Genomic DNA, 17,879 nt, shown 5'->3' on the forward strand with positions numbered 1-17,879 from the left:
AACCATAATGGGCGCGTGGTCACATGACCAAATAGGGCTTTTCGGCCGTGAACCGCCCCGGAGCCCGCGAGTCCATGATGCAGACTTTCAGGGTTTCGCGGAGGGTACGTCGGAGGTCGGCCGAGGATCACGTGTTAACCGTAGGAAATATTGAAACGAGGGAGATTGGAAACGTCTGCTGGCCGTAGAGCCTCACTTGAGGCAGATGTTGAGGGATGCTGACGCTTGAGAGAGTCATCCAGCACGCTGTTCTTATATGTTTTCTGTTCAACGGGTCTGGGAAGGAACTTCCTCGAGGTCCAGTTCCAAGACAGAGGTCCCTCAATCCCATGAAGTGGACACACGCCTTCCTCATGATCACTTTCCACAACCTACTGCAGGAGCTCTAGAAGAAGAGGAATTCTGGACAACATCACGACAGCATCGGGTCACATCACTCCAATCTGAGCCATTACCATAAGAGCATATCATATGGTACCAAAGACCGACACGCAGATCAACGTAAGTGCTTTACGTGATCGAAAGCAAACTACCGTACAAGCATCATTTCCCCTCCCTTCCCGCCAACGCCGAGCGTATTAGCACCGCTGCCTTCTCCGCAACGGCGATGACCGGTGCCGTCTGTATTTATATCAGCACCGACTCAACCTCGAAATGGGGAACAAACGCACTGTATGCCCAGAAACGATCCGCGGGAAGACAGAGGTGTCGACCAAGCGCAACCGGTCGATACCGTGTACGCGTAGTTCAAGGTCTACGGCGCTGTCTTCAGGAGATTTGCCCATGCGCGCAGAACAGCACTGTTCCCATCCATATTAGCATATCGGCCCGAGCATTATCACATGCTGAGGGGCTCACAGGATGATAAAGCGTCTCAGCCTTCCTCTTGACCCACTCTCCGATCTCCTCATCACTTAGATCCTCTTCCTTCGAGTCTCCCATATTATAGCAGTCCTCTTCTGTATCCTTGCACACGTTCGGATGCTTTCCCGTGCGGAGGTCGAATTCCTCAACTAGGGGAGAAGAGCGCGCTATCCGCAAGGCGACGCGCACTCCGCGTACTAGACACTGGTAGTCTGAGGGATCGGAGAAGTAGCTGAGCGGCACATTCAGTACATGTTCAAAACTAAAAGGGCTTTCACACACTTGGGTTCAATCTCTGGATATTCCCATACATCGTTGCTGCGGAGCGTTACCCAGCCCTTGCTCTTCGGCTGGAGGAGGACAGGGTCAATCGTGATTCCTCGCATCCAGGGTCCCTTCACTGCGCCGTGATTGACGAACGATACGGGTGCGGCGATGATCTCCATGTCTGGCGTGCCGGGGTGCGCGTTGGACTTGTACTCGCCGTGTGTTGGACCGTCGAACCCGAACCTGAGGGCAGATGAGTATGCTCCACAGCAATACCGGGAGGAGCAACTCACTTGGGATCATCCATCCGACAGAAGGCGGCTACTTCCGCGCCATTCCGAGTCAGCAGACCTTTGAAGCCGAGCATCCATTGCACGAGGGGGAAGAGGGATTGTAGGGGTGAGGTGGCGAGGAAGTCGAGGGAGCGACCGGGCTTGGTACGGATACAGATGCAGGTTTGGAGATGCTACAAAAGTGAGAGGATGAGCATTGGTCTGGTAGAGAAGAAAGGGACGGTGATGCATATGCTGGCGATGTTCGTGGAGAGCGGGAGGCGAGTAGTGAGAGAAGCACTCACATCCTGGAGATTCTTCCCAACCATCGGCAGATCCCTGACACATTGCACCCCAACCTTCTCCAGCTCCTCCTTCGGCCCCAGTCCACTGAGCATCAGCAGTTGAGGGGTGTTGACTGCCCCCGCGCAGACGATGACCTCTCCCCCCTCGCTCACATACACCTCCTTCGCGACAGTACGCGACTGCTCGTCGACCAGCTCCACGCCAACTGCTTTCCCCTCAAGCAGCAGTACACGTGTACACCGTGCGCCCGTCAGCACGGTCAGATTCTCTCGCGTCAGCACGTCCGGGGTGAGGTAAGCCGTCGCCCCCGAGCTCCTGTGCCCCTTCTGATCGATGAACGTCGACAGTTGGTTCACCCCCTCAGTCCCGGCGGGTGTGTTCAAGTCGGGCGTGTACGGTATGCCAACAGTCTGCGCAGCGGAAACGTATTTCTGCAAGACGGGGGTAGGAGGGGAGAAAGAGGTTTGCCATGGACCAGAGGTGCCACGATGAGTCTGATCCACGTCGGCGTGATGCTCTTTAGGCGTGTAGGTCTCCGATAACCGGAAGTATCTGTTTGGATATCAGCCTGCAGACAACAAAACAAAGTCATGACAGGATGACATGAATACGCACGGTGCAAGATCCTTATACCCCCATCCCGCCGCACCTTCCTCTTCAGCCCAAGCATCAAAGTCCGCTGGTGCACCACAGTGATAGATCAAAGCGTTGATACTGCTACTTCCACCAAGGACCTTGCCCCTGGGCCAAAATAGGCTGCGTCCATCGAGATGCTTCTGCGGGCTGCTTCTCGTTAGATAAGATAGTTCCGAAAGAAGGGACACGCACGTCGTATAGTACTGCCAGTCGATACCAGTCCACAGCGTTCTTGCCCAAGTCGCAGGAATCTTCGTGAACGTCTCCTTGCTGTTATCCACGCCTGCTTCGATCAAGAGAACGCGATATTTGCCGCCCTCGCTTAGACGGTTCGCAAGCACACACCCCGCAGGGCCAGCGCCGACCAGTATGATGTCATATTGTTGGGAACCGGCGGGGATGGAGAGGTACGCGAACGGCTTGACGTCTGACGGGCGAGAGAAGACGTAACCCATGTCGCTGAATCTTGCACACGGAATGAGAACAGGCAAGGGACAGAGTAGATATATAGGCAGGTTGTCCCGCGAAGCTCCAGGAACGACCCGTTCCTCCGGATGCTCGTGATGATTGATGACCCTTGTTTGATCCTTTGGGCAAGATTTCACACGCTAGGACCGGACTGCTGACTTCCAGATGCGCGCAATATCCTTTGGCTCGGGCGGCTGATTACCGGCAAGGCGCTAATGCCGGTGGATGTAGGTGACAAAACAGAGAGTGCGCCGCCGCCGCTGTGTGATAGCTTGTTTATTAATCTATTGCTGTACGTGTGGGCAATGCAAGAAGTCCTTGCGGTGCTTTGAGCCGAGTCTAGAAGTGCCAGCGCAGATCAGACGTCGTCGACATGCGGTTCTGCGGTGTTGCAATCTTCACCTCGAGGTGGGGTTCTAGCGTGGGGCGGAGATGAGCGTAATTACCGGCAAACCGTGCCTTGATAATGGTGGAAGAATGTAAAAGACGAAGGGGAATCCTCTTGAGGAACGCATCACGGAGCTGTCGCGCGCTGTGAGAACCTCCTGGCCGTCATGTTGAAAGGGCAGAGAACCCTGTCACGCGTGACAGCACCCCATGACAACATTGTGACCTCACTTCCTTTCTTTCTAAACCCTGAAGTTGGAATCCAGACCAATCAGAATTGGACATCTGATCTGAAATCTTGTCTGTCTGTTCATGCCGTTAGCTTTTCAGACTTGGAAATAACCGTAGAAAACACGAGCAAAAAAGTGGGGGTTACAAGGTCACGCGCTGACCGACAACGGAATTGTTCCCGCAACAAAGGGTCCAGAATCACCCCCCAAACGGAGACAGACCCGGAGGATCGGGACATCGGGCAATGCTTTTGGAGATCGCCCCGACCGACGATCTTTTCTTTCCTGAACCTTTACCTTCTACCACCACCAAACGCATGGTACCCAAATCGGCTCTTCCAATGCAGTGCTTTTCTTATCACGGGTAGCGAAAATCGTCTTAGGATCGACCTCGCCAGTGACGTGATTCCGTTCTTCTACGGCGCCGTGGCGTCAACGACCCCGATTACCGATGTCTATATCGAACGACCATCGAGATTGACTTGAAAATTCTGCACTGCAACGGTTTTCTCAACTTGAGCAGGAGAAAGAATAGCTTGTTATGGAACGAGGCTTGGTCGGTGTCTCTCTCGGAACCGAGCTGCGGGAGGCGGCGCACTACCCCGCATGCACTTATAAATCTCTTGACCTGTGCCTCGCCTGAGCTGGCAAGGTTGTCGGCTATGATTGTGCGACCTTGATCTAAACTTTTCTTCATTGAACACTGCCAAAGATTGGAGCTAGAAGTTTGGACGATCCTTCATTTGTCGATTTGCCGTCTTTTCCTTGTGCCAACTGCAAGCATCGACAAAGATTGACGCCGACCCTCTTAGGGATCGTCATACGTTGTTCTTCCCGTTGTTCTCTCCTACACAGCTACGAGACTTACTATATCGGCGCCGGATGAGGTCTTTTCCGGCTCGACAATGCTTCAACATGGTTATCTCCAGTTCTGGTATCATTGGGGCACTTTCAGAGATCGGCCACTAGTGCCGCCCGAGTAGCACCAGTGCGATAAGATCTGACTGCTCCAGCACAAGTCATACGCAGGACGCATCCAAGACAAGTCTGAGCTCGGATCCTCTAATGGGACAAGTCGGCTGTGCATGCCACTAATTGTTATCATCGAGACCGGACTTTATTTCTGCAGATCCTCATTGCAACGATTCAAGGTTGTTAAACGGTCAGACGTCAGGCGCCTCGATGGTTTTTGGAATGGCAGACTGGCCCGAGTACCCGATGTCCCCGGAACCCTACAAACACTAAATGAATATACGCTATTAATACCTTTTACCTTACGTTCCTACCACAGAAGAACGCTCCGCAGCTCGGACGCTTTCCTCGCAGGAACCTGGCCTAGACTTAAATAAGTAATTTTAAACGGATCCTGGGGGAAATGACTCCTTTTTCACGTGCTCGGCCTTTAAATGCGAATGACTGGGCATTGCCGTCATCAGAAGGCTTGGCGAGAATCATCAAGATGGTCTCCGGCCACTGTCCTATGTTACAATACGAGACTACCCTGTGGACCGTGCTCCTATCCCCGATAGGTGTACTCAGAGCATCATGCCCTCCAACCAGCCCACCGAAGACATTGATGTTGAACGACCATCGAGGTCGACTGGGTTTGATGCAATCATTACCAGTTCTGGACCTGGGCTATGTCTTGTGTACTCTATACCTCCCTATGAGACGTCAGGAGTAAGTCTGCTGGAGGGGGGAAGATAGTAACAGCACCACTCGAGTAGAGGTTGGTTTGCAAGTGAAGCGTTGGTAGTAATCGAAGTCAGTTCCGAAGAGATGGCTAGGATGAAGTCGAAGTCTGATCCTAATTCCGAACCACAGGGCGTGAGTGCATATGACTGACAGGGGTGAAGGCGTTCGGAATCTCGACTGTTGGAATCGAAAGGACAGACCGGAATCGATAGGACTGAGGGAAAGAGGACTCGGAGTGCGCTTCGAAGACTGGAACGAGGTTCGGATGGCCCAATATGAGAGAGAGGGAGGAGAAAGAATGACTAAGTTAAAGGTGTAGTGTAAGGTGAGGGAGAGAAAAGTCTCGTTCCGAAGTACTCGAATCCTCCCTATATACATTCGGAGGCGTTTCGGATTTCGGACTAACTATCCTAACTCCATTCCTAGTTTACCTAAGTGTGCATAGGGTCCGTTGCCTTCTACTATGTTGCCTTTCGAACCTCGTTCGAAGTGTCGTTCGAACGTCGAATCCGGCTTCGAAATTAGAATGTGCAGCACACTTGCTCAGATGGAAAGCCCCATATACCTGCTCATCACGGTAAGTGCCGTATGCGACCGCTCCAGAGTATTGATGAGAGATTTGAGATGGATAGGAGTCACGAGATCGTTTCGTCAAAGACACTATATGCGCGAAGAACTCCCCGTTCCGTGATTGGCAACATCATACGACGTACGTCTCTACTCTGTCCGTTTGCCACACTGGTTTGACCTCCGCTCTCACAGATCTAGGACCAATATCCAGCAGCAAAAGATTCTCCGATAGAGCTTTCTCAAGCAGCAACGCGCTTGCCTGTCGCACCTGTGGGGCATCATCTCTGTGAGCCCTGTTTCTAGAGTCACAGAGACAGCGATGATCCGTAGCGCAGTAGCGGCAATCCTTGTTTCCATCAAGCATTCACTCACGGATGACTGGATCATATTCCTTTCAGATGCAGCCGTCCTCAACATCCCGAGTCGTACGTGGGGCGTGCCGATCTTCAAGTTGTCGACTGAACGAAGGGGTACAAAAACTCTAGATGGTAGATCACAACCGGAGCCATTCCGAGAAGAACCTAAACGGTCGTGCACACCTGTTGTACCGCACATCGGCGCGAGGTAAGGGGACGAAATGATACGCGAAGAGAGAAAACAGGACGTTTCCGAGAGCCGAGGTGGAATGGAGGACGGGTGCTGGAGCGGTGACCAGCATCGCTGATGCTGATCTCCTCCGGAGAATGTCAACCCCCGGTAGACTCCCCTGCTCAAGGACTAATCTGGATGTTGCGTGGTCTTAATCGCTCCACGGCTCATGCTGATTTTCAGTGTTTTATGTAGGAACTACAGTAGCTCGCTTTCCCGAGTGGAGAATGGAAACGGCTGGCTACAACATTTTTGGTTATTCCACTGCATCGAGAGCTGATGATTGGGAAGGTGAAAGATCTGCGCCGGTCTCCTTGTAGGTAACCGATATCCGGCGAATTAGCGGCAGGATGGATGTGGAGGACCCTTCCTTATATGTATAGACCATTTCCTCAACATTTCACCTGACCCAATACCTTACAGGCAGGCCGATCCCTACCTCGGTTCCCTATCACCGTCCATGTAACGTTACCCCGAAGTGCTGACAGCTCAGCACGCTCGATTCGCTCCCGATCGTTCATCCTGGGTCTGTCTACTCACAACTTGTATGGATGCTGAAATTCCATCACCCGACTGTCTCTAACCAACATCCCATCCTCAAAATACCGTTGGGTCCAAAGCACCATTCGGCAGAGCCGATAATCCAGTACTCCAAACCCTGGAGAGAAAACTGTACGTTTCGGTCGACCCCCGGTCCCCAAGAGGGCAGCGCAGCACGGGCAGCCAGGTAATTCTCAACCACGTCGCCAAACATCTTGCCAACAGTGTTCATAGCGTCCTGAACTCCGAGGCCTTGCTCATGCATGACTGACATGACAATATTCGAGGTATCCCCACGACTGTATTCAACCCCAAAGGACAAGATGTCTTGCAGAAACAGTTAGAATAGACACGCGCAGACACTGAGATAAAACCCACCATTCGCCCATGATACCAGATCATCAGCCCAATCCTGAAGGTCTCGGATAATGGGATGATGCCACACTGACTCCGGAAGCTCAAATCCATTGGCGTATTCGATCAACACAAAGCAAGGGCGCACAGCACCATTGGCGCGGCGACGAATGATATAGTCTTGAACACCCCGAATGACCTTCTTCTTCCGGTCTATGGCCTCGTCCATGATCGCAACAAAGAACTCCTCTAGCGTGTCTCTGAAGCGTCTCTGAACCAACGGAGTCGCAGTACGACAGATGCGCAACCACATGCTGTCAGCAGCATTAGAATCAGAAACGATGTGGGGAGTGCGGGAAACTTGCTCGAGGGTCAGAACGGAGATCGCATGCGCCTCTCGCCTGGAAATTTTCTTCGTCCACTTCTCTGGATCGTCGAGTACATCGATGACCGCCTCCCGTACACCGCCAGCACTTATCGCATCCATTTCATCTGTGAGGTCGTCAAGATGAAACAGGTAGTTGACGAAATCCGCGCAGACTTGGAGGCGCTCCTTGTCCTGTATGTCGGGCCAACACATGGAACCAAGTAACCCTGCGTTCAACCCTTTCTGGGCCTTCTTCATTTTCTTCGTTGTAAGCGTCCCGGAGGCTTTGAGCCACTCGTCACTGGCTGGACTGATGATATGATCCAGCGGATTGATCCGCAACTCGAAAGGCGCCATGTTGACAAGATCAGGAATGATCACCGAGTCGAAGTTGGATACAGAGGGTGACATTGTATCTGCTGAGCTGGGTATGTTGAAGCGGAGTGACCGAGGGACTTGTACTGTTTGGATGGTGAGCCGTCAAAGCCAAGTCGTTCCGAAACGCCCGGTAGACTGCCCCACTGACGGACTAGTTCTAGATGTGCGTAGTCTTCATCGCTCCAGGGCGAATGCTGACTTGAGGAGTTTTACATGGTAGCTAGCGCGCTTTCCCAGATGGTGCTTTCCCAGATGCAGGACTGGACTGGACTGGCTACAACACGGGATACTCCACTGCTTCCTGAGCCAATGATGGGAAAGGTGAGTGATCTGCGCCGGTCTGGTTGTGGGGGACTGAAGGATGGCGGATAAGCTGCAGCCATGCATGCCATGGACGAGCCTCACATACATGTACCAATTATTTCCGTCAACCTTTCACCTCTGCAGCATACAATAGCCTAAAGGCGGGCCGATTCGCACTTCGGTTCCTTATCACCGTTAGGTAACGTAATCCCGAGGTCGCCGTAGCTCCGCACGCTCCATTCGTCCCCGATCGTTCCACGAGCTACGGGTGGATCGAGTGTGTTGGGTGTGCGGACCGGGATCACTACGCTCTGGGCATCCAATGACACCAACCACGAGAACGGCCCGATTACCCAATAAAGAGTCGAGAATTGTTGTCCTGTGCGGGCGTCAACATTCCGCCGAAGAAGGGAACAGAGGCTCGTTTTCCGAATCCCGACTTTCAACTTGTCTAATCCCCTCCCCGAATTCTTCTTCATGAAGTGCACATCGCCGAAACACGAACAGTCTTCCGCTGGATTGGCTTGCAATGAGGGAGAGTTGAAGACTGGGAATATCGGAGGTTGATATTCTCCGGTACGATCAGACCCTCCCTTGTCTGCACTATGCTGACTCGCGTCGATATCGCGTTTTGATAGAGATGTGCCGCACACTTCCGCCCCTCGCGGGACTAGGGTTGTAGAACCCAACGTGACGGCTCGGGAGTTATCTCGGTGCTTCTATAAGGTAAAGTTCCTCGCCTTTTGCGATGTTTTACCGTGGACGATATGAGAGGCTAATATTGTTGGGTGACTAGGTTGTGCGGAGGCGGACAGAGGTGCCGATGTCATCCGATCAATGTTAGAGAAGCACATTGACTGAATAAACTGGGTGATATACGACGTCCGTGTTCGGACATACTTGGATCAGTGAACTGAGTACGAGGGAAGTTATTGCAAATCATGTGTATCCATGGATTGACCGCTTTTCTGCCTCCTTCTTGATCATCCTTCGAAAATAGAGGTGTACATCGGACCAATCCGCGAAGCTAATCAGGTGATCCGCCTGCTCCACCACCGGAGGATATGAACATCACATGCCGGTCCTGGAGCGACAAGGGCGCCTGGAGCGAGCCGCGTTTCCGAAAACGCTTCTAAGAAGCCTGTCGGTCTTGCTTCTCATCAACTCTGGGATGTTCCTCGGGCGCATCGCCTGCCAGCCATCAAGCGCAGCATCAGACTTACCTTTCCAAATGCTACTCCGTGCCAGCAGTCCAGGCCTCACTCCCGAGCTGCACAGCGCCTGAATTTGGTCACGCCCCAGCCTGACTGCGCCCGCTCGGGGCTTTGGTCGCCCTCACCGTACTTGGGAGCTGGCACCGTCAACATCCGATTCTGACACTGCGTCACTACCTTTCCTTGTCTTCCTCTGCTCATTATTCCTCGCTTGATGGCTGCCTCTTCTGCGAGAATAGGATGATGCCGCAGTGGGCTTGCGGAAAGGATGGGATCATACTGCGGAGACTGCAGTTTGCGGGAATCCGCTCAACTCCTCCATCTTGACAATGGGTATAAAGACGAGGATATCTGCGGCATACCAATTCCTCAGCAATTCAGCTACCCTAAGCCAACTTAACTACTCTACAACCCTCTAAACCCTCACAACCAATCACTCACCAGTCAATCAACGCAACAATGTTCTCCTTCTCCTCCCCCATCAAGAGCTTCTCCTGGCTCGAACAGGCAAACCAAGACTGGGACATCATCATCGTCGGCAGCAGCCCATCAGGATGCGTGCTCGCCAACAGGCTGAGCGAAGACGGGCGCACCAAGGTTCTCCTGCTCGAAGCTGGCGAGTCGTGAGTCTTTCCTCCGGTCTACTCTTGCACGGAACTGATAGAAAACCAGGAACGCAAATAAGCTGTGGTCCAAAATCCCGGCAACTTGGTCTCGGACACTCTGGTCTTCCTACGACTGGCAGCACGCCACTACCCCACAGCGGCATCTGGATAACCGCCGGCTCTCCTGGCCCCGCGGCAAGCTCCTTGGGGGAAGCAGCAGTGTAAACGTACTGATCTACCACCACTGCGCGCCCTCGGACTACGACGAGTGGGAAAAGATGGGCTGCGAGGGGTGGGGGTACGAGAGCCTAAGAGAGCCATTGAAGAGGAGCGAGGGGTACACTCCAAGCAAGGAACATGAGGACGTCGATCTTGAGGAGAGGGGGACCGAGGGACCTTGGAAGACTGGGTTCGGGAAAGTACACCCCGTGTCAAGGAAGTTCGTCCAGGCTGCGGAGGAGGTCGGGATTCCTTACAATCCGTGAGTTGATTCGACTTTGGACCATGAATGCCTAGCTGACTGGGAGCAGGGACTTCAACACTCCCCGAGGGACAGTCGGCGTTTCCCAGTTCTTGACATTCGTGGACCAGAAAGGACATCGTTCCTCCGCCGCAACAGCCTATCTGACTCCTGACGTGCTCGCCCGCCCAAATCTGACGGTCGTCACTTCCACCCTCACAACTCGTGTGCTCCTCTCCCGCGACGGCAAGCGCGCAGTCGGCGTCGAGGTTGCGGATGAGAAGAAGCGCTTGGGCCGATTCACTGTTCTAGCGAAGAAGGAAGTCATCCTTGCCGCCGGAACGATTAACACCCCTCAGCTGCTGATGCTCTCTGGTATCGGTCCTCGCGACCAGCTAGAGGCACACAACATCCCAGTCAAGCACGAACTGCCGCACGTCGGCCAGAACCTGCAGGATCATTTACAAGTCCCTGTCCTCTTCCGTGCTAAGAAAGGCCGTACGCTCGACTGGCTCGTCCGCAGCCCTCTACGCGCACTGCCGTGTATCATCCGCTGGCTCCTGGGGCTCAAAGGCACGATGACCACCAACTTTGCCGAATGTGTCGCCTTCTTCCGCACGGACGACAAGAACCTCAACTTCCAAGAAGAAGACGAGAAGATCCCCTACGAGTGTAACGCCAACCCCGGCGCGCCAGATATTGAGATCATGGGTGTTCCTGCTGGTGTTGTCAAGTTCGGCAAAGCCCAGCTGCCGAAGGGGACGGACGCGATCACACTTATGCCTTATCTCCTTCAGCCCGAAAGCAAGGGGAGCATCACACTTCGCTCGGAGAGCCCTTTCGATTACCCGGCTATTGATCCGAACTACCTTTCCACACAGACGGATGTCACCTGCCTTGTCCGCGGTGTGAGGATCGCCATGCGCATTGCGCGCTCTCAGCCGCTCGCAGAGGACTTGGCACTGCGCGACGTTGCTGACCCTAACACGATCGTCTCGGAGGAAGAAGAGGCATACAACCTCGGGGACGCGCACGAAGGAAAGCTGAGCGACGCCCAGATCGCAACATGGTGCAAGCGCAAGGCGGAGACATTGTTCCACCCGACGGGCACAGCGCGCATGGGCCAGTCTGGGGAGGACAGCGTTGTTGACACTAGGCTGCGGGTGCATGGGCTGCAGGGCTTGAGGGTGTGCGACGCTTCTGTCTTCCCGAGGATCGTTTCAGGACATACGATGGCGCCTGTCATCGCAGTTGCGGAGAGGGCGGCGGATCTCATCCAACAGGAACTGGCTTGAGAGTTTGGGTGATGGTTTTTATGACTTATGACTTGGACGACCAGATATGAACCACTAGACGAGCCACTGTATCATTTATTCAGTTTGAAAAGAAATCACTTTGTCTTTGTTAAGATGAGCGCACAACAGCAGCCAGCGAATTCGGCGATTGCCAGCGAGAAACCCAATTCTATAGGTATAACCGGCACAAGTGAGGGGCGGTGTGAACTACAGAATCAAAAATAGAACCTCGGGACTCACCTCGGTGTTCTTTTGTTCGGTCCCTTTTGCAACCTGTGGGAGGCAAAGATTTTACGCCTCTGATCTGCTGCGGCTGCTATGTCTCCTCTAGCCACCATTTGCTGCGGCTGCTATGTCTGCTCCAGCTCCCACGTCGACAGGACAACCCATTCCAAAGACACGCGATGAACTCTCTTGGACTGTTCTTATCGCTTGGCGTATTGTTGGGCTTGGCACGTGCGCAAATCAGCCCTCTTACTTGCCTGTTACCAAGTACTAGCACCTTTGTCTTTTCTGTGGGCGACGAGCTCGCCGAGCAGGCCTGTCATGCTGATGGTGTCGACAATGACCCCCTTTACCTCGTCTGGCCTGATATAGTGTGTTGGTTGTTACCCTGTCGTCTCCCTGGTCTGAATGCGAATTCACAGTGATCTTATAATGATTTTCCTTGGAAATACCTCGGCCAATGGCAGCTGGGAACAACCGGTGTATTTGCCAGAACAACTGCCACACTACGGCTATGGATGGATGGTGACTAGCCTCATACCTCACCTTGTGCTCTAGACTCAGAACATAGCGGATGTATCACCCAGGAGTGGAAATAGTCGGAATCCAAATGTTCGAATTTGCTTCAGAGCTCTCCCCCCCATTTGCTATATGGTCGCCTACCCTGACCAGTAATTCGACAACCCTACAGCCCGGAGATATCCGTCTAATCGAGCCCAGTGACATCCCGATTCCGTTCCAGGGAGGCGCTCCACGTCCCTGGCCTGAAGCAGATCGCATCGTTTTGCAGGTGGATCCGAGGGTAAACGCAACCGGCCAAACGGTCACTATCCTCCTTTATCCTGTACGTCGATTCCCATTCTTCAGATGATGATATCCTCTGAGCACCTAGGTAGCCCAGCATCCCATATCCCGTGTACGTCGTCGGAGAGAATGTGCCGCTTCCTGCTCCCGGGACGGTGTTAGAGTATTTCTTCAACATCACTTCTACGGACACGTATCCGTATGACCTGTGGCAGGTTGTCGTCGTGCCCTCGCTCCAGGAGATCGATATCGTTCTCGCCGCCAGCGGGACATTCCTACTCTCCGCACTAGCCCCAGGCACCGTACCTTCGTAAGCTGTCCTCCGGTGTTCCCACTATATCTCACCAATCTTGATTGTAGAGACAGCTTAAGTGCAACCGCAACGGTCACCCTGACCGAATTCAACTCGTCTGAACCGATCTCTTCCAACTACCTGATCAACGCCCCATCGTCCTCGCTGCTATCTACCGGTTTCCCGCTGATCCAGAGCGCAACTCAGAGCGCATCACCTAGCTCAGGCTCCGGCTCAGATTCGGTTTCGGTCGCTGTTCCAACCGCCGCGGCGGGTAATGTGCTATTGTTGAGCGCCGCAAGTGTCGGGCTACTTCTAGCCTTGCTGTGAGATGTGCACACCACTAGCCAATGGGAATAGCTTCGTCTTCTGTCATGCATCGGACATTTCACACCTGATAGGGGTGTAGCATAGTCGTAGAGTCATTGTACTGTAGTGACCATATCTCCAAAATCTCCAAGGACCATGTTTATCCACCTCAGCGAGGCACTTCATCGACAGGTGCTCACATCCCGCAGTGAGCAAGAATTCCATCTTCAATTTCTTCTATCCAAGAACCAACGTATCAAATGCACATCCTTACTGTCCCATGTCCCATGTCCCGTGCCCTATTCCCTAAATACCCTGCGTGCTCCCATCATTCCTCATCCAACGGAATACCCATTAACTCCTCATACCCCAGTGCAAGGTTCAAGTTCTACAACAAACACTCATTCAGCCCCAGCCGCCCAACCCCAGGCGCACAACCCCAGCCCAGGCGCACAAGCTCAAAACCCAGCGCGCACTCACCTGCAAACACTGCGTCGCCGCACCCTTCAAAAGGTTATCCAACCCCGCAACGACTACAACTCTCTTCCCTCCCGAATGGACCTGTACGCCCCCAACAGTCCATCCCTGTCGATCAGCCACGTCCTTTACCTGCAACGGCGACGCCCGATCTTTTTGGATCCGGACGAGCCGCTCGTGTGCGTAATACTGCTCATACAGTTCCCAGATGTTGGAAGCTTTGAACGATTTTGACAGAGGAGCGGAAAGGACACTCAAGATGCCCGAGAACCAGGGTCCGACACTAGGGATGAACGCTATTTCCAGTTGCTTCCCCTTCCCATGCCCGTCCCCTTGGGCTCCTAAGAGAGAGGATAAGTGGAAAGCAGCTTCCCGCTCATGGATGTGGTCTGTAAGACTGTAAGGTCTTACCGCCCCTCCCAATTCTTGCGGGTCCACTTTCGGCACACTCCCAGGCCGGCCAAGAGCCTGTCCCTGGCCCTGGCCCTTCAGAGTCCCCGCGCCCGAGTACCCCGACATACCAAACACCGTCGGCGGGCGGGAAAGCTCCAGGTAGGGCAGGAGAGGAGCGAGCAAGAGCTGGGTATTGGTCGCGTAACACCCTGGGTTGGAGATCCGTTTTGCACTGCGGAGGGGTTCCCGGCCGTATAGTTCTGGCGTTGCAGGACGGGTTGGGAGTGCGGTGCGATGCGATGCGATATGATGCGATGGATTGACGAAGGTAGGCATGCGATTCAGGAGGATATGGTACAAAACACAGCACAAAAACGATTCAGCAACTCCCAAAAAAGAAAAAGTCAACAACGCCCACCAGGCAGTCCATACACCCACCCCTGCCCACCCTCCCCATCCTGCGGGCGTTCAAACCTCTTATCCGCACTCAAGTCCAGCACCACCCCCTGTCCCTGGGCATGCTCAATCGCCTGCACAAACGGCGCCGCGGCGCCATTAGGCAACGCCAGCACCCAAGCGTCCACCATGCCAGACTTCTCGAGCTCGCCCACAGCGGAGGGTGAGAGGGATTCGTAGTTCTTCGGACTCCGGTAGCCTTCTAGCGGAAACCCGGCTAGTTCGCGGGATGAGACGTGCGCCAGCTCGAGTAGCGGGTGACGGGCGAGCAGGCTGATGAGTGCCGAGCCCGTAAATCCGCGCGCGCCAATCAAGGCCAGGCGTTTCCTTTCCCCAGAGGTGGAGGGGGGGGAGGTGCTATACGCCCGCCTCGAGCCAGAGGGAGAGAATGGCGTCCCACGGTCCGAGTTGGATACGGATGGGACTGTATTGTGTGACCCGCCTGGACGGCGTACGAGTGGGAGGTAAGAGCGCTCTATGCGGCCTTTTTCTTCAAATAAGCGGACGGAGCGTTCTACTTCCCCCGCATCCTGGATCCCGTACCAGAATAGGCTCCTACCAATAGGCACAGCTCGAATCAGTACTTCGTCGTTAAGGAAAGCGGGAAAAGGGCCGTACCGTCCCGCCCTCGTAAAACTCCCATCCGCCCTCTCGAAATGCCAATTCCTAGGGACGACCTCCTCCTCAACCGTAGCAGTCCAAAACAGCCTCCTATGTTCCTTTCTCAGGGCATTCCACACGTTGTCCAACACATTGTTTAACACTCCTGTCCTGCTTGCCAGGAGCTTGCGGAGGACTGCAGGTTCGCCAGGGGGGTGGGAGACGATTGCTACTGCGTCGAGTGGCTCGTCCCCGTACACTGTATAGGGCAACCCATCCCCCGTGAGCAGCTGGAGCTCGCTAGCCACACTCGTACGACCAGACAGCACATCCGCGTCCCGGTCCGCGATGATCTGTCGCAACCTATCGATCCCCACCGCCTCGAGCGTAGAGTGTTTGAACAGCTTGTACCCCCGGCGGAGGAGCGTCCCGGCGCCCGAGTCAGTGAACAGCTCTTTTTGTAGCATGTCGGGCCGGATGATCGCTACGCTTGATGTGCGGGGCAGGTGGTCGAGCAGCTCTTTGATCTCGCGCAGCTTGAGCTTGGTGCCGTATTTCACCCATTCTTGTTTCATCAGCTCGCTGTATTCCTGCGCATACAGTTAGTTCTGACCCCGGGTGAAGGAGAGGGGTAGGAGGCACCTCATCAAGGTTTATCACGTCCAGTTTCTCGCCCGTGACACCATGAAACAGCCCTCCCTTCTCATTAAGGTAAACGATCTTAAGCGGTTCCAACTCCTTCGCCAGTTCCCCAGCGGCCACATCAGCGTTCACATTCAACATCTGTCCTTCTGTCGTCTCCGCCAGACTGGTCAGGATTGGAAGCGCACCAGCACGGATCGAAGCCTCAACAGGCCGCTTATCGACCCGGGTGATCTTGCCCACATATCCGTACTTGTCTTTGTCCAAATACGTGGCTGTGAATACGCCTGAAGTGATGGGCCTAGCACGCGTGCCGAGCGCTTCGAGTGCTCCTACGAGCCGGAGGTTCTCTTCGAGAAATACGCGGCGGGCGATGCCTAGCGTCTGAGGGTCGGTAATCCTGATCCCGTCGATGTAGTCCGGCACAACTCCGGCACTCTCGAGGATCTCGTTCAGCTGCGGACCAGCACCGTGTAGCACGACAGGGTAGAGTCCTACGCGGTAGAGGAAGGAGAGGGAGAGAGAGAGGTCTTGCAGTTGGTCTGTGAGGATCGCACCGCCTATTTTGATGACGGCGAACTTTGCGGGAGAGGAAGGGTGGGAGGAGGAGCTGAAGATACGAAGGTAGCGGGATACTTCGGTTTTGGACCCGATGGAGTAGAGGAGACGGGTGATGGTGTCCTGCGGGGAAGGTGAGTGGGGCGGGAGAGAGGTAAGTGGGACGTACACGATCTGTTTGTACAGGCTGGGCAAGACCACGGACGAGCAAGACAGGGACACTGACTCTTCCCTTGCCCATTGAATGGGGAAGAGGCCGCCTAGCTGCCAATCGCACTGAACGAGCTGCTGACATTGTGTGTGTAGGTGGATGGTGGTGGGAGGGAGAAGAGGATGATGTCGAGCTGACTCGATAAGCGAGGCTATATGCACTTCCTGGCGTATGATGAGCGGGTGCTATAATACCGAAATGGCGATTCGCTCAGTCGTTGTGAATGATCCAATACGCTGTGAGGTGTAGACGAACGAGCTGATGGGCACCCAGGCGTAGTACCTGTTGGACAACCAATCGCCTCAATCGATCAATTTTCAGTTCTTTGTCCGCGTATCATTTCACGGGGACATACCAATGTAGCGTGCCAAATCCCTACCAACGTAGCGGATACGTCCGTCTGCCTCCGTCTGCCTCCGAAACAAAGCTCGGAAGCAGATTTGCACGCTACCCCCATGCTACTTGCATGCTACATTGGTACCTGCAATCCCCCTTGCCAATGATACAACTTCCCCCATATTCACCTCTTACCACCCCTCCCTTATACCTAGGCTCCCATCTCCCCCACTCCTCCATTATTTTCATCAATGCCCCCTGTGTTTTCTCCCACTAAGAAATGTGTCTACCCTGTTTTTGTCAACCTCTGCATCCTGTGCATGGTGGACCCTACTAGCTTATACCCCTGCTGGAGTCTATTTCCACATTTGACCTCCCCCCCATGTAGCATGTACTCATTCCGCATGGAAATTATGTTGAACAAACTACCAAACAGGGTTCCACTGAGCCAACAACATGTTGCACTTCTGCCTGTATTATATTTCTTTTTATAAAATCCCTTTTAATATGCTGACATAGTGCTATCCACATGATATTGTGTCCAGGGCACATAATGTCTCACACTCACGTGATCTCAGGGTCTCCTTTTTCTTTCCCTTTTTGACATGTAACCTTAGGCAGACATTCCCTTATGTTTCACAACCCAAGGTTACTCCATGGCATCATTTCCCCACATTCCTCAACTTTATTCTCATTCACCCTTGACATCTCAACATTCTCAACCATCAGATGCTCCCAGCACACTTGGGCACTCTTCTACACGCCCCCCCCCCCCCC

At 53.9% G+C, this 17,879-nt stretch overlaps 5 protein-coding genes across 5 annotated transcripts; 2 read left to right on the forward strand and 3 right to left on the reverse strand.

The window, feature by feature from the left end:
• Positions 1 to 444: 444 nt before the first annotated feature.
• Positions 445 to 2,992, reverse strand: DACRYDRAFT_82020 (alcohol oxidase). The gene is made up of 8 exons (XM_040776543.1): positions 2,538 to 2,992; positions 2,325 to 2,492; positions 1,709 to 2,261; positions 1,425 to 1,597; positions 1,147 to 1,374; positions 859 to 1,096; positions 672 to 800; positions 445 to 621 (listed from the first exon to the last, which is right to left on the reverse strand). The coding sequence occupies exons 1-8, from the start codon at positions 2,798 to 2,800 to the stop codon at positions 544 to 546; spliced, it is 1,830 nt and encodes a 609-aa protein (XP_040626513.1). The 5' UTR covers positions 2,801 to 2,992; the 3' UTR covers positions 445 to 543.
• Positions 2,993 to 5,610: 2,618 nt separating this feature from the next.
• On the reverse strand, positions 5,611 to 9,271 carry DACRYDRAFT_23694 (terpenoid synthase). The gene is made up of 11 exons (XM_040773347.1): positions 9,022 to 9,271; positions 8,864 to 8,951; positions 8,296 to 8,801; positions 8,145 to 8,243; positions 7,872 to 8,016; positions 7,058 to 7,812; positions 6,707 to 7,010; positions 6,479 to 6,660; positions 5,888 to 6,423; positions 5,758 to 5,834; positions 5,611 to 5,702 (listed from the first exon to the last, which is right to left on the reverse strand). Exon 6 carries the CDS (start codon positions 7,800 to 7,802, stop codon positions 7,164 to 7,166), a length of 639 nt encoding a protein of 212 aa, XP_040626514.1. The 5' UTR covers positions 7,803 to 7,812; positions 7,872 to 8,016; positions 8,145 to 8,243; positions 8,296 to 8,801; positions 8,864 to 8,951; positions 9,022 to 9,271; the 3' UTR covers positions 5,611 to 5,702; positions 5,758 to 5,834; positions 5,888 to 6,423; positions 6,479 to 6,660; positions 6,707 to 7,010; positions 7,058 to 7,163.
• A 623-nt stretch (positions 9,272 to 9,894) lies between these two features.
• DACRYDRAFT_82023 (glucose dehydrogenase) lies at positions 9,895 to 11,862 on the forward strand. Its single transcript, XM_040776544.1, has 3 exons — positions 9,895 to 10,062; positions 10,112 to 10,525; positions 10,575 to 11,862. The coding sequence occupies exons 1-3, from the start codon at positions 9,899 to 9,901 to the stop codon at positions 11,797 to 11,799; spliced, it is 1,803 nt and encodes a 600-aa protein (XP_040626515.1). The 5' UTR covers positions 9,895 to 9,898; the 3' UTR covers positions 11,800 to 11,862.
• A 772-nt stretch (positions 11,863 to 12,634) lies between these two features.
• On the forward strand, positions 12,635 to 13,450 carry DACRYDRAFT_109720 (uncharacterized protein; the record flags this gene model as incomplete). Its single annotated transcript, XM_040768933.1, has 3 exons — positions 12,635 to 12,868; positions 12,921 to 13,138; positions 13,189 to 13,450. 3 exons carry the CDS (start codon positions 12,635 to 12,637, stop codon positions 13,448 to 13,450), a joined length of 714 nt encoding a protein of 237 aa, XP_040626516.1.
• Positions 13,451 to 13,659: 209 nt separating this feature from the next.
• On the reverse strand, positions 13,660 to 16,843 carry DACRYDRAFT_23696 (acetylglutamate kinase ARG6). The gene is made up of 6 exons (XM_040773348.1): positions 16,725 to 16,843; positions 15,998 to 16,678; positions 15,374 to 15,945; positions 14,718 to 15,310; positions 13,910 to 14,559; positions 13,660 to 13,817 (listed from the first exon to the last, which is right to left on the reverse strand). Exons 1-6 carry the CDS (start codon positions 16,794 to 16,796, stop codon positions 13,758 to 13,760), a joined length of 2,628 nt encoding a protein of 875 aa, XP_040626517.1. The 5' UTR covers positions 16,797 to 16,843; the 3' UTR covers positions 13,660 to 13,757.
• Between the last annotated feature and the right edge of the window lie 1,036 nt (positions 16,844 to 17,879).

Source organism: Dacryopinax primogenitus, assembly GCF_000292625.1.
Source record: "Dacryopinax primogenitus strain DJM-731 SS1 chromosome Unknown DACRYscaffold_15, whole genome shotgun sequence".
NCBI lineage: Eukaryota > Fungi > Basidiomycota > Dacrymycetes > Dacrymycetales > Dacrymycetaceae > Dacryopinax > Dacryopinax primogenitus.

What these genes read in the sequence shown, in the direction of transcription:
- DACRYDRAFT_82020 (XM_040776543.1), bottom strand. Translation starts at nt 2,800, where the DNA reads ATGGGTTACGTCTTCTCTCGCCCGTCAGACGTCAAGCCGTTCGCGTAC. An exon ending in CTGAGACGCTTTATCATCCT is followed by an intron (nt 801 to 858) that starts GTGAGCCCCTCA and finishes GGATGGGAACAG; the next exon opens with TGCTGTTCTGCGCGCATGGG. An exon ending in GGATCGTTTCTGGGCATACA is followed by an intron (nt 622 to 671) that starts GTGCGTTTGTTC and finishes ATATAAATACAG; the next exon opens with ACGGCACCGGTCATCGCCGT.
- DACRYDRAFT_23694 (XM_040773347.1), bottom strand. Translation starts at nt 7,802, where the DNA reads ATGAAGAAGGCCCAGAAAGGGTTGAACGCAGGGTTACTTGGTTCCATG.
- DACRYDRAFT_82023 (XM_040776544.1), top strand. Translation starts at nt 9,899, where the DNA reads ATGTTCTCCTTCTCCTCCCCCATCAAGAGCTTCTCCTGGCTCGAACAG. An exon ending in CTGCTCGAAGCTGGCGAGTC is followed by an intron (nt 10,063 to 10,111) that starts GTGAGTCTTTCC and finishes ATAGAAAACCAG; the next exon opens with GAACGCAAATAAGCTGTGGT. An exon ending in GTCGGGATTCCTTACAATCC is followed by an intron (nt 10,526 to 10,574) that starts GTGAGTTGATTC and finishes GACTGGGAGCAG; the next exon opens with GGACTTCAACACTCCCCGAG.
- DACRYDRAFT_23696 (XM_040773348.1), bottom strand. Translation starts at nt 16,796, where the DNA reads ATGGGCAAGGGAAGAGTCAGTGTCCCTGTCTTGCTCGTCCGTGGTCTT. An exon ending in ACGTGATAAACCTTGATGAG is followed by an intron (nt 15,946 to 15,997) that starts GTGCCTCCTACC and finishes CTGTATGCGCAG; the next exon opens with GAATACAGCGAGCTGATGAA. An exon ending in GTGGGTGTATGGACTGCCTG is followed by an intron (nt 14,560 to 14,717) that starts GTGGGCGTTGTT and finishes CTGCAACGCCAG; the next exon opens with AACTATACGGCCGGGAACCC.